General features: G+C 51.6%; 4 protein-coding genes across 4 annotated transcripts; all 4 read left to right on the top strand.

Annotated features, from left to right (window-relative positions):
* The first annotated feature begins 13 nt into the window (after positions 1-13).
* DUS3 (tRNA-dihydrouridine synthase 3) lies at positions 14-3643 on the top strand. The gene is made up of 2 exons (XM_062907011.1): positions 14-3251; positions 3316-3643. Exons 1-2 carry the CDS (start codon positions 1177-1179, stop codon positions 3401-3403), a joined length of 2163 nt encoding a protein of 720 aa, XP_062769917.1. The 5' UTR covers positions 14-1176; the 3' UTR covers positions 3404-3643.
* A 1218-nt stretch (positions 3644-4861) lies between these two features.
* On the top strand, positions 4862-7206 carry FCY21 (Purine-cytosine permease fcy21). The gene is made up of 3 exons (XM_062907010.1): positions 4862-5596; positions 5667-5883; positions 5935-7206. Exons 1-3 carry the CDS (start codon positions 5054-5056, stop codon positions 7044-7046), a joined length of 1872 nt encoding a protein of 623 aa, XP_062769916.1. The 5' UTR covers positions 4862-5053; the 3' UTR covers positions 7047-7206.
* Positions 7207-7488: 282 nt separating this feature from the next.
* cyp3 (Peptidyl-prolyl cis-trans isomerase-like 1) lies at positions 7489-8499 on the top strand. Its single transcript, XM_062907009.1, has 4 exons — positions 7489-7614; positions 7808-7833; positions 7890-8173; positions 8231-8499. The coding sequence occupies exons 1-4, from the start codon at positions 7577-7579 to the stop codon at positions 8429-8431; spliced, it is 549 nt and encodes a 182-aa protein (XP_062769915.1). The 5' UTR covers positions 7489-7576; the 3' UTR covers positions 8432-8499.
* A 1747-nt stretch (positions 8500-10246) lies between these two features.
* On the top strand, positions 10247-11854 carry QC763_104400 (uncharacterized protein; the record flags this gene model as incomplete). The annotated part of the gene is made up of 1 exon (XM_062907008.1): positions 10247-11854. The coding sequence occupies one exon, from the start codon at positions 10247-10249 to the stop codon at positions 11852-11854; it is 1608 nt and encodes a 535-aa protein (XP_062769914.1).
* Positions 11855-12310: the final 456 nt, after the last annotated feature.

Genomic DNA, 12310 nt, shown 5'->3' with positions numbered 1-12310 from the left:
AACGTGGAGAACCCTAGGTGCCGCCCACACCGCCCGAGACGTAACCGGGCATTGAAGTGCCCCTGATTGGGTGTGGTACCCCCACCCCCAAGCAAGAGGACCATTCGTCTCGCGTTTGCGCAACATCGGCTCATGATCTGTGACAAGCTTCATTTTCTGGGTATGTCTGGATCAGAGAGGAATGCGAGGAACCTCTCTCAGATCGGGGATACAACTCCCCGAGTGCCCGTCTTCACATCACCTGCCAGGTCATCATTAAGGCCAGAGGCAGGTTCCGGACCCCCACTCGGCGGCATATGGATCCAAGAACAGCGGAGGTCTGGCTACGGAGATGACATGCTATATCGGTCCTCATGCTGTTCGTCCCGTGGTTACATATGGCACCTTTGAAGACTCAGTTCGTATAAGCCTTGTTCCGGAACATCTTTTCACCTGGTTTGACAATTCTTGATCTCAAATCATTAGTGGCAAAGGCACACGACGACAGGAGCAAACGCTCGGTCTCGGTTCTCAGAAAGCCGTCCCGACGTGGGATTAAGATCTTTTTTACGGTACGATCTCTAAGCTGGCCCGCTTGGTGGACTGTTAGCTGCCAGTCTTCGGGAACTAAACCAATCGGCTGCCGTATCCATCAAGCGGCGTTTCAATTTGTTTTGTTCCAGATCCGATCCCGCTCCCTAAACTGACCCCGGCCGAAGGGTGAACTGCCGGCGAGCCGGGCGCACTGGGCGAGGCCGAAGTGTGGAGATGCCCGCCAGGGGAAAACAGCTAAAAGCTTTTTGTAAGGTTTCGTCCGACTTGTGCTATTCATCCATAGAAGATTCGGCAGAACCTTCGATTTGGAGACATGCCCAATGAGCATTGAGCTTCAAAATGGGCTTTTGAGATTCCTGGTTGCAAAAGAGATCTGGCCCCCACTCCAAGAGCAACTCCCGCCTTCACAGCAGCAACGCAGGACCGCAAGTGTTGCACCCACCCAACTGCTTGTCAAACCCCGCTGTGGGGTAAAGTCTTTCAGAGCTCTGCAACTGCAAGCGTTCAGCCCACTTCCAGTGGACGGCAGAAAAAAAAAAGCAAGCTTGATCTCAGATTGGACAATTCGTCACCTCACGTTTGCCGGCGGAGACACAGTTGCTGACATCCGGGTCGAGAGAATCGCCAATCCGAAAAGCGATCATGGAGCCCCAGGAGTCAACGAAGCGGTCGCAGGATGAGATTCACGATACGGCCACCCCTGAGCAGCAGGAACCCACTCATGATGAGCCAGCTTCTAAGCGACAGAGGTTTGATGAGTCTGCTGAAACTCAAAACGGCACAACGAAAAAGTCGCCTGTGGACAGAGTGAAGGGTGTCGCCCCCATCAAGGCCGAGTACCTTATCGTCGCCCCTGGTCAGTCGGCAAAGGTTGTTGTGCCCGATGTCTTTGATGATGATGAGGCTGAGGGAAGAGGCACCATTGAACACCAGCAGCAAGGAGATAGTCGCGATGCTGGGAAAGGAGGAAAGAGGAAAAAGAAGACAGGCCAAAACAAGGAGAGAACCTTTGGCACCTTTTCTGATGCTCAACGCCTTTGCAATTCCGTTGCCTGGACTCCCGAGTTCTCTCCCAGGTCTTGCAAGTTTGGTGAGAGGTGCAATGGCCTCCATGATATCCGAAAGTACCTGAAGGAGGGCCGCCGTGCAGACCTGGAAACCTTTGGAGGAAAATGCCCTACTCTTGAGAAATTTGGAAAGTGCCCGTCTGGCTGGCGTTGCTTGTTTGTGTCAAGTCATAGCAAGGAGGTCGAGCACGAAGATGGGCGCAAGGAGCTAGTTCTCACAGACAAAGATGGCAACACTTACCCCGACGATGGGGATACCGGTGACGCCAATACCGAGGTGGTGAACAACGTGGAAGGCCAGATCAAGATTGACCTCTCCCGGAAACGAGTCCAGTTTGAAAAGTCGGACAAGTATCTAAAATGGCTGGAAAAAGATACTCAGATTTTCCGTGACCATCACCACAAGCAAAAGGATGGCGGTGCTGAGGCGCTGGACTACAGGGCAATGTACGTCGAGCCACCTTTTAAGCCCTCGGAGAAGAAGAGGCTTTACTTTGGAAGGGAAACACCGGCTTTGGCGCCCTTGACAACCCAAGGGAACCTGCCATTCCGCCGTCTTTGCGTCGACTTGGGATGCGAGTTGACCTACTCGGAAATGGCCATGGGCATGCCCTTACTCCAGGGTGCCAAGTCTGACTGGACTCTGATGAGAGCCCACAAGAGTGAGACCACACCCCCTCGCTTCAATGGCGATGGGCCCGTTGCTCAAGGTTACGACAACTCGAAGGATCTCAAGTTTGGCGCTCAGATTGCAGCCAACGTTCCCTGGGTTGCCATCAAGTCTACCGAAGCCTTGGCTCGTTTCCTCCCACATCTCCGGCTGATCGATCTAAACTGCGGCTGCCCGATTGACATGCTCTACAAGTCGGGTGCTGGATCTGCCCTCTTGGATGCTCCCTCCAAGCTGGAGCGTATGATCAGAGGCATGAACGCCGTCTCTGATGACGTTCCCATCACGGCCAAAATCAGAATGGGCGTCCGTGATGACAAGTTCACGGCCCAAAAGAACATCGAAAGGCTCGCCCTTGGCAGTGAGGAGCATCGTGATATTCTGGGAGCTCCCGGTTGCGCGGCTGTGACGCTTCACGGCCGAACAAGACAGCAACGGTACACCCGCGCGGCCAACTGGGAGTACATCGCTGAGACGGCCGCCATGATCAAGCGCTTGAACGAGAAAACTGACAGCCTCACCGACACCATTCGCGAAGTCGATGAACGAACTCTACCCAATGGCGGGAGGATGTTCTTCATTGGCAACGGCGATTGCTACTCGCACATTGACTACTTTGACCACGTCGACAACGCCAAGGTGGACACGGTCATGATTGGCAGAGGAGCGATCATCAAGCCCTGGATCTACGAGGAGATCCAGACTGGTCAGTACCTGGACAAGTCGGCCACGGAGCGGTTGGGGTACATTGAGAAATTTGCCCGGTATGGAATGGAGGCTTGGGGGTCAGACGAGCTGGGGATCAACTACACGAGGAGGTTCCTGCTGGAGTTTTTGAGTTTCTTCAGCCGGTATGTTCCTATTGGGCTGCTGGAGTATCTGCCGCCGAGTATCAATGAGAGGCCGCCGGCGTACAAGGGAAGAAATGAGCTTGAGACGTTGCTTGCGAGTAAGGATTATAAGGATTGGATCAAGATCAGGTTTGTTCATGTCAGTTTCGATCTGTTGTGTGGCTGTTTGCTGATGTTTTGTTTGATATTCTAGTGAGATGTTCCTCGGCCCGGCACCTGCTACGTTTTCTTTTACGCCTAAGCACAAGTCAAACTCGTATGAGATCGAGGCGGAGGGTTGAGAGAGCTTGTCTTATGGGTGGGGTGGGTGATGTAAAGGTTGTACGCTATGAGAAAAAGGGGGGGAAATCATGCCGAGGCTGAGGGTTATGGTCGCACATGACAGGTTTTTGGAACCTCAGATTTGGCAGCGAGATATGGCAAGTTGGATGTAATGTCAAAGTAGACAGCATGTATGCAATGCACTCTTCTGCGGTGGTATTATCTGCTGTATCAAAACCCCCCTTTTTTTCTGTGAACCCAGTGGTGTGTGCGTTGTCCAATTAAGATCCGAGACTGGGATTTGTTCTATATGTTCCTTGTGGTCTTTCGATCCAAACGTGTTTTTGGTAGGACAACCGTCAGTGAGATGAGATGTTTCTGTTTCAACTTGAAAAGAGAGAGAGAGTGGGGGGGGGAGAGAAGCGGTGAGGCGGGCCGAGTGTATACAAGAGGAAAAGAGAGACGAGACAAGGCGAAACAAGACATGGGGGCCAGGAGGGAGGGTTGTGGTGGTTACACTGCATCCTGGCAGAGAAGGGGATATGTTGGAGATAGACGAGTGAGTTCTTTTGAGATGGCGATCAAGCTTGGATTAGTGGGATAGGTCCTTTGGAAGGGTTCATTGCGAAATGCAAAAGTCGGTGATCGGCTTGTCATCTTGTTGGTCTGTAAAGCCAAGCTAGGTGAGATCTGGGTATGTCGGTTTTGTGTATCTAACACTCTCACTTGCTAGCTCCCCTTGACTAAAATCTCACAGCACCCGTCATATACCACCCACCTGTCTACGGTAAGATTTACCAAAGCTCCTGATTTGACTGCTCGGATCTAAAAGGCAAAGTATAGTAGATAGACGCGGGAAGGGAATCCGGGAGTTGAGGGGCGGTTCCTTCCCGTTTCTTCTATTTTCTGTTTAGTTGCGTGTAACATTGTTTTAGACCAATGACAAAGGTACCGGCAGTGGGATGGGAAGTTGGGGCCATCTTATCATCACTACTAGATCCAGGACTTTGGGCATGGATGGGTAAAAGTACCAGAAGGAGGTGCGCTTGCATTGCATGAGATGCGAGGGTGCTGCTTACTGCGGTTGGTTCTCCATCTTGGGGGTATAGCTTCATGTCGTGGAGAGGGAATATATTGGCGCGGGCTTGGTATGGGGTGTGCAACGTGGGACAAAAGCTTACATGGTGGACGGGTAGGTCTGGCTTGACGCTGGAGGGGGCAAACATGGCGCTTGTTATTGTTTCTTGGTTCCGGAAAAGGCTGTGTGTGATGATGGGAGTTTTTTTCGTTTTTGCGAGCGGACCAGTGGAAGGTCGACAACGTGGTTTTGTGGTTGGGGTGGTGCTGACGTGCGGTTGCACGGGGCTTCTCCTCTTAAGTGATGATCTTTGTGGTGGTTATCTTGATGTAGTGCTCATGAATGTTGACTACATTCCAGTCAACCGTCAACCGACGAGTCTCCTAACCCAGAGCCCCGGGGCGAACCGGGAGAACTGAGACACAGTGGCGTTGTTGGGGTAACCCGGGCCATCATCATCTTCACTTCCCCTCTACTATACCAAGGAAAGAGTGTTATCACCATGCAGCCGATGGCATGCATCTGTTCCGCGATACACAGCAGCCCATAGTCACCATGGCCACGGGCAGAAGCATGGAAGGAAGGGGCGAGCATGCGTGTCTCTTGGCCTTATGCAGTGATTCCCTTCACCACCTTGCCTGTCCCTCTTTCCCACCTTTGCAAAGTTCCTTCCCTGCAGAGTTCTTTTCCTGAATATCAGAATACATATATCTGCAAGGTAGCTACGTTAGGTTGCCCTGTGCTTTCCAGTTCTGAGGACTTCCCCTTGTATTCTTACATCCTTTCCAGGGCCTGTGTTCTTAGACTACCGGCAGTATCTAAGTTTTCCTGGTGTATTTATCCACTATATTTTTGTTCGAATAGCAACACAATGGGCCTGTCCACATTTCCACCGCAGTCGAAAACGGACATCGAAAGTTACACCCACGAAAAGATCCGCGCATCAGACACCGGTGATGAAGGTTTCATCACCGCTTCCAGCAGCAGAGAAGGTGTTGTCCTTGAAAGCGACAAGAGCTGGTTCTTTTCTAGGCTTCAAAGGTTTGCCGGTAGTTATGGCGTGGAAGAGCGGGGTGTTGAGCGGGTGCCGGAGGATGAGAGGAGAGATACAAGGGCTTCCAAGATGGGCGGCGTGGTAGGTCCTGTCTTCTGTTAACCCAAATATACGATACAAGTTCAAAGACTGACATAAGCTGTGAGTATAGTGGCTGGCAGCCAACATGGGGATGCCTACTTTTGCTCTGGGGGCCGTGGCCGTGCCAATCTTTGGACTGGGCTTTGTGGATGCCGCGTTGATTATTGTACTCGTCAACATACTCGGAGTTCTCCCCGTTTGCTTCTTTGCACTTTTTGGGCCAAAGTTTGGGTTAAGACAGATTATTCTGTCCAGGTTTTGGTTTGGACATTATGCGGTCAAACTTAGTGAGTCGTCCAAGTTCTGTGTGAATAACCATAGCTGCTGACCCAAGGTAGTCGCGATATTTCAGATTATCACCTGTCTTGGGTGGGCATCTGTCAATGCCATCGTTGGAGCTCAGCTGTTGAAGGCCGTCAACCCTGATATTCCCGGCTGGGCCGGGATTCTCATTGTGTCTTTGGCAACGCTGATTATCTGCTTGTTGGGTTACAAAGCTGTTCACTTTTACGAACGGTACGCGTGGATTCCGTGCTTTGTGGTTTTTCTTGTTGTCATGGGAGCGTTCATAAAATCCGGAGAGTTCGACAGCCTCCTGCCTCTGGCCACGGGGCCAAGTGAGAGGGGAGCTGTTCTTTCATACATCGGAGCTGTCTTTGGGTTTGCTGTCGGTTGGTCGGCATACTCGGCTGATTATAGTGTCTATCAGCCCTCGACACGATCAACCAGGTCTACCTTTCTCTGGGTGTTTTCTGGGCTGACGTTTCCTCTTATATTTGTCATGCTCCTCGGGGCTGCTATTTCTACGGCTCTGGTCAAGAATGAGGAATACCAAAAGCACTATGAGAACGCAGGTGTTGGAGGTCTCATGGCGGCTGTGTTGACGCCGAATGTTGAACCTGGGTTTGACAAGGCCTGTCTTATCCTGGTGGCGCTCTCGATCATTGCGACCAACTGCCCCAATATCTATTCGGTCTCATTCTCGTTGCAGGCATTGGCGAGACAGACTCAGCAAGTGCCGCGCTTCGTGTGGACTATCTTTGGGACGGCAGTGTATGTTGGGATTGGTATTCCTGGGTACAACCTCTTCGAAACCTGGCTCGAGACATTCGTGTTGAGCACGGGATATTGGCTTTCGATCTATATTGCCATTGCCCTTGTGGAACACTTTTTATTCCGCGGAGGATTACGTGGATTTTCAGGGTATGATGTGGGGGATATTCACAAGCCAGAGCTTTTACCACCGGGGTTCGCAGCCATTGCTTCTTGCCTGGTTGGCGTTGTGGGTGTTGCTCTGGGGATGTCTCAGGAATGGTACACGGGGGTGATTGCTAGGTTGTGTGGCGGGGAGGGGCACGGCGCTGATGTGGGTGTTTGGCTGGGTTTTGCTTTTACTTTCATCACATATATTCCTCTGAGGGCTGTTGAAGGGAGTTGTTTTGGGAGATGAGTGCTGGAGTGTTTTGATGTATATGAACTATGATGAAACGAATCTGGAGGAGAATCTTTGAGGCATATGTGATAGCGGCGGTTAGTCTCCCTGGAATAACACATGATGTTCGGCCAAAAATGTTTCCAATCTTTTTCGTCGATATATCCTCTTGGAACTTTGAGCTCTGTGAGTGCTACTCTGTTGAAAAGCCAAGAGTAAGAGAGTGTTGGCTGGGAGGAAATGTTCATTATTGGGAGAAGTCGGAATTTGCGAGCAATGGAAGATTCAGTTCTCAGCTCAGCACAGATTTACTCTTTCCTCGTAAGTTGATGCCAGGCTCTACGAGCCACTGGGAGCTCAAAGGGTGAGCTTGGAGGCTTGACAGCTGCCTGTCCAGGTGGCACCTGCCAAGGAGCGCCAACCACCACTCATTCCCTGCAGCCTGTTGCCAGCAGCTTCACTTCACTCACTGAACAGCGCCCCATCAATCACTTACACCACGTTTACATTCTTTACTTATCCCAAAGTAGTAGATTGATACAGTCACCATGCCGCCTACTGTAGTCCCAGCGTCGGGGAATCCCCTGTAAGTCCATGTTCTTTTTGTTTCCACTTTCCTCACCATTCGCTGGGTTTCTTTGCAAGTGGTGGCTGAGCATTGAAGCTCATGTCATGATGGTGAACCCTTACTACGCCTGCCATCCATGGAATCTGACAACCTTCCACCCCATCCTCCACTCACTGCCTCACATTTGAACCCATACTGACCTCTCATACAGCGTCTTCTTCGACATCACTCTTGGCGGTACTTGTCCCTTCCTTTTCGTCCCATCTGAGTGCTTGTGCTGACCCACTCACCAGGTGAACCCCTCGGCCGCATCACCTTCGAACTCTTTGCCAATGTGGTCCCCAGGACAGCCGAGAACTTCCGCCAGTTCTGCACCGGCGAGCACAAGAACAACCAAAACCGGCCCCAGGGCTACAAGGGTTCCAAGTTCCACAGAATCATCCCCAATTTCATGTGCCAGGGCGGTGACTTCCTCAATGGGGATGGCACCGGGTCGACGTGTATCTACGGGACCAAGTCCTTTGCGGATGAGAATTTTACGCTGAAGCATGATAAGGCTGGGTTGTTGAGTATGGCTGTAGGTGTCGCCCTGCTTTTATACTGGTGGTGAAGTGAAGGGCTGACATGAAAACAGAACGCAGGGCCAAATACAAACGGCAGCCAGTTCTTCATCACGACGGTGCCAACGCCATTTTTGGACAACAAGCATGTGGTGTTTGGGCAGGTGGTGGATGGGATGGATGTGGTCAAGAAAATGGAGAATACGAAAACGGGATACAAGGGGAAGGATGTGCCGAACCTGGACGTGGTTATCGCTCAGTGTGGAGAGATGTAGAAATGGAGTGTTTAGAAGCAGGATGACGAGTACCCTATTGCCAACAATAGAAAACTTTTACATCAATGCAAAAAAGAGCCAAGATTGAAAGGGAGAAGTGTCGTCAAATAGACGGCACAGGGGAGATCATACTGGGTGATATTCCACTCCACACATTGACGAACGCATGACAGGCAGGGGGTGGTGGTGAGACATGGCAGATAAACCCTGGCAGAGATCAACGACTGGCTGCGGATAAAACCGTTTCTTTGGTGTCGTGTGTCTGTGCGACTGAAGCTTGATTCCGTCAAAGTTGTCAATCCAATGCTTGTCATCTGTTCATCCGTGGGGAAAGCGGCAGTCTAGATCTGAGGAAGACCAAGAGGCAAATTGTCTAGTGCTATCCGGCGCCTCGGGGGGAGTCATAAATAAGAAAGTTCCAATCTCGCTTTGACGGGCGGCAAGCGGCAAAAGGGCTAAAATAGACAACAAAGGAACGTTGTTTCGTAGCGCGCTGTGCAACATCGCAAGATGAAAGAAAATGGGAAGAACAAGGGCAGCGCGCTTGATGATATTCTGTGGTGCCAAAGGGCGTTAGTGTGTTTCCAGTGTGGTGGTGTGCATCCAATCACTCGCAGCTCGGCTCTTGAAGTTGCAACCGCTCAGACCCGCTTTTCACCATCGCCAACCTGAGCTTTGCCGCGAGTGGATGGTTCGAGTGGCTGTCCTTGTGTCTATAAGAGTGGCCCCTGCGTTGGCAAGTCACTTTTCCTACTGGTTTTGCAGCAGAGGTACTTGTCCCCTTACAAAGAGCCTCGATGCAACACCATCCAATACATCGAGATGGTTCACCTTCCTCGCTGGCAACGACATGGGACGTGGACAGACAGCGCCTGCCGCTGCTCTGGGCTGCAGCATGACCGTCCCGGCATATCGAATGAAGTGTGTTTCTTGCTCATCTCGCCAACCTGATCTGAGGCCTTCTTTTCGTTCGTTTTCGTCGCTTTTCGTCTGTTTCCTCGACTTCTTGGTCACGACCCCCTGCTGGCTCCGGCGCGAGATGGCCCTGGAGAGTCTGCGGTCTGATGATAACTTCCGTTGCTTGCGCGTCTGTGTTGTGTGGTAGTGCCATGCTGCCGGTCCCTTTTACTCTCCGTCCCGGCCACATGGAACAAGTCCTTTGTTTCTCTCACCTTTGTTGCAACTCACATGTGTACTTTTGCCGCAAGGTTCCAAACGTAGGGGTAATTTGATATCTACCTTCTGCAGCCCCCAACTTTCTTACTCTTCTATTTTCTCGTCATATTTCCTTTTGGGTACCTTTTCTAAGTCTTTTGATCACGGTCACGGAGTACTACCTTGGTTGCGGACCTTTGAACTATCGCCAACTTCATTGTACTGCCAACAGCTTCACTGGCCTTCGTTATCAGAAGGAGCACCTTCCTTCTCGACTTGCAAGTTGGTGGCGGCGCAACCAAGCCGCTGTTCTTCTCCTTTGTTGTCCCTGACAAGGCCTTGACGCTGGTCGTGACAATGGAATTATAGCCCATTGTTGGCGCCATTTCCCTCATTTTATTCAACACAAAGCCAGCTGGTCTGACTGCTATTGTGCTCGCTGGCCGCTTCGACTATCCCAGGATACTAAAGCATTCTAATCCTTTTTCCTCTTGTCGGAATTCTTTCCGGTTTACGAACTTTCCCTATCGACACAACGAACACTGCAACGAACTACAACACCTTGAACACTCGGCTTTTTCAACATATCTCGAAAGTTTGTCTCACTACGAGTTTGTTCCGAGAACCGCTTATACACCAGACGAAAACGACAGACCAACCATGAGGTTAACATCGCCAAGAAGCGGTCTCTTGACCGCAGCACTCCTCGCCCTCTTCGAGACAGCAAAAGGCCACTCCTGGCCAGAATCGACCCGTCGTATCGCTACTAACGGTACCTTCATCGGCGAGGAGGGCTTCGACAGAGCTCATATTGATCGGGAGAACCCCAGAGAGCAATTCGATTACCTCCTTCCCCCAAATGGCTTATCGACGGGAAAGCTCATCATGTACGACCACCCCATCGTCAGGAAAAGCCAAGGCCCACTCGGCAGCTCAAGCTACTCTGAAAAGTTTCCTATGCTCAAGGTAGCTCCTGGTGACTTTGTCTCCATCTTTTACCTCGAGAACGGCCACGTCACCAGAGCTGATGGCGCCAACCCCAACAAGCCTATCAACCGCGGCACTATCTACCTCTATGGCACATACGAGAACGATCTTTCCAAAACAACCCTGACCGATGTCCTCCACACCTGGACCGCCGATGGCAAAGGTGGTAACGGAAAGGGCCGTCTTCTCGCCACCCGCAACTACGACGACGGCCAGTGCCACGAGCCTATTCCAGCTACTGGCGACCCGGAAGGCATTTCCAGGTACCGCAAGGACGAAATCACCCAGTCCGAGGCCCTGAGATGCCAGTCCGACCTTCAAATCCCCCTCGACGCCAAGCCGGGCGATGTTCTCACCGTGCTCTGGATCTGGGACTGGCCCGACATGAACAAGCCCGGCGCTGCCGTCCCCCCAGCTAGCTTCCACGCCAATTCTTCCGACTTTGGAGAGTACTTTGTCACCGTTCCCGAGATCTACACCGGCGTCGTCGACTACAAGATTGTCGACCCCTGCGACGACTCCCTGGGTGCGGTCAAAGGGCCCACCTGCAGTAAGGGCGGCAAGTCCTCCTCCCCCTTTAGCGGTATCCTCAACAGCAAGAAGCGTTTCCGCAACAGGGTCAAATTTGACTCGAAGCAGCCGGCCGAGTTCCGTGGTATCCAGAGGCAGATGGTCCAGCCGTTTATGGTGAAGGTACCCCAGGCTGGGTTCGGCGGTAGCAACAGGTCCTCGGCAAAGTTCTTTCCTGGCACACGAGAGGGGAGGGTGAGCGTCGACAAGGCGAATATTCCACTTGCGGGGCTGATCGGGAAGGAGACTAAGCCGCCGGTGCCGTTTTCGATGGAGATTTTGGACGGGCAGAGGAGGTATCTTGAGGAGGAGGCGGTGCCTGAGGATGATGATGATGAGGAGGAGGAGGAGGAGGAGGAGGAGAATGACGGACCGGCGCCGCCGACCTCTATTGTGGCTCCCACTCAGACCCAGACAACACCGGCTTCTTCCCCGACGGTACCAACACCTACGGATGGAGCTGATTCTTCTTCTATCGCGCCAAAGCCTACGGAGGGGACTGAGACTATTGCTCCCAGCCCATCAAGCAGTCTTGAAGCTAGCACCACATCACCAAAACCAACAGATGGTGCTGGCTCCAATCCAGGCAGGGAAGACGGCGTCTTCTACGTCACCGTGACTGTACCCACGAGCTTCGTGACAGTGACAGTTCCCAAGACGGCGACTGCCTCCACCGCCACCGCCACAGCCACAGCCAGTCAGGAGGTGTAACTCCCCCCGCCCCCGCCCTTTTTTTATGGTTGAAATCTTTTGGACATATAAAAAAAATGAGCACACGCACACGCAACAGCTTTGATGGGATTATGTCATGAAGGATGGGATATGGCTAATGGAGGATATACCACTACTTTCTCTTGTCTTTTTCTTTCCTAGTTTAGTTATCGAAATCTTTCTTTTGCTAAGGTATTTGGGAGGGTAAATTGCATTGATTGCATCGCATTAGGTGGAGTTATGGGATTGGAATTCACTTAAAAATTGAGGACAAGATTGAATACACAAGGTTGATCATATATCACTGTGCAGGGTTGTCACTTATGAGGTATTGGTTTTTTTTTTATGATTTCATTATCATCATCCGCCCCCATTAATACCCTTAGAAGGGTCTGGGGCCAAAACGATAATACGTGAGCTAATTACTTATCCCAACTTGCTTCGCTTCTTCGTTCA

Source organism: Podospora pseudopauciseta, chromosome 1 (assembly GCF_035222475.1).
Source record: "Podospora pseudopauciseta strain CBS 411.78 chromosome 1, whole genome shotgun sequence".
Lineage (NCBI taxonomy): Eukaryota > Fungi > Ascomycota > Sordariomycetes > Sordariales > Podosporaceae > Podospora > Podospora pseudopauciseta.
This window is presented reverse-complemented; position numbering and strand designations above follow the sequence as displayed.

Bases quoted from the DNA above. Each gene is read 5' to 3' on its own strand.
- DUS3 (XM_062907011.1), top strand. From the start codon at position 1,177: ATGGAGCCCCAGGAGTCAACGAAGCGGTCGCAGGATGAGATTCACGAT. The intron at 3,252-3,315 runs GTTTGTTCATGT...TTGATATTCTAG, and splicing joins AAGGATTGGATCAAGATCAG to TGAGATGTTCCTCGGCCCGG.
- FCY21 (XM_062907010.1), top strand. From the start codon at position 5,054: ATGCGTGTCTCTTGGCCTTATGCAGTGATTCCCTTCACCACCTTGCCT. The intron at 5,597-5,666 runs GTAGGTCCTGTC...CTGTGAGTATAG, and splicing joins CTTCCAAGATGGGCGGCGTG to TGGCTGGCAGCCAACATGGG. The intron at 5,884-5,934 runs GTGAGTCGTCCA...GACCCAAGGTAG, and splicing joins ACATTATGCGGTCAAACTTA to TCGCGATATTTCAGATTATC.
- cyp3 (XM_062907009.1), top strand. From the start codon at position 7,577: ATGCCGCCTACTGTAGTCCCAGCGTCGGGGAATCCCCT. The intron at 7,834-7,889 runs GTACTTGTCCCT...CCCACTCACCAG, and splicing joins CTTCGACATCACTCTTGGCG to GTGAACCCCTCGGCCGCATC. The intron at 8,174-8,230 runs GTAGGTGTCGCC...ACATGAAAACAG, and splicing joins CTGGGTTGTTGAGTATGGCT to AACGCAGGGCCAAATACAAA.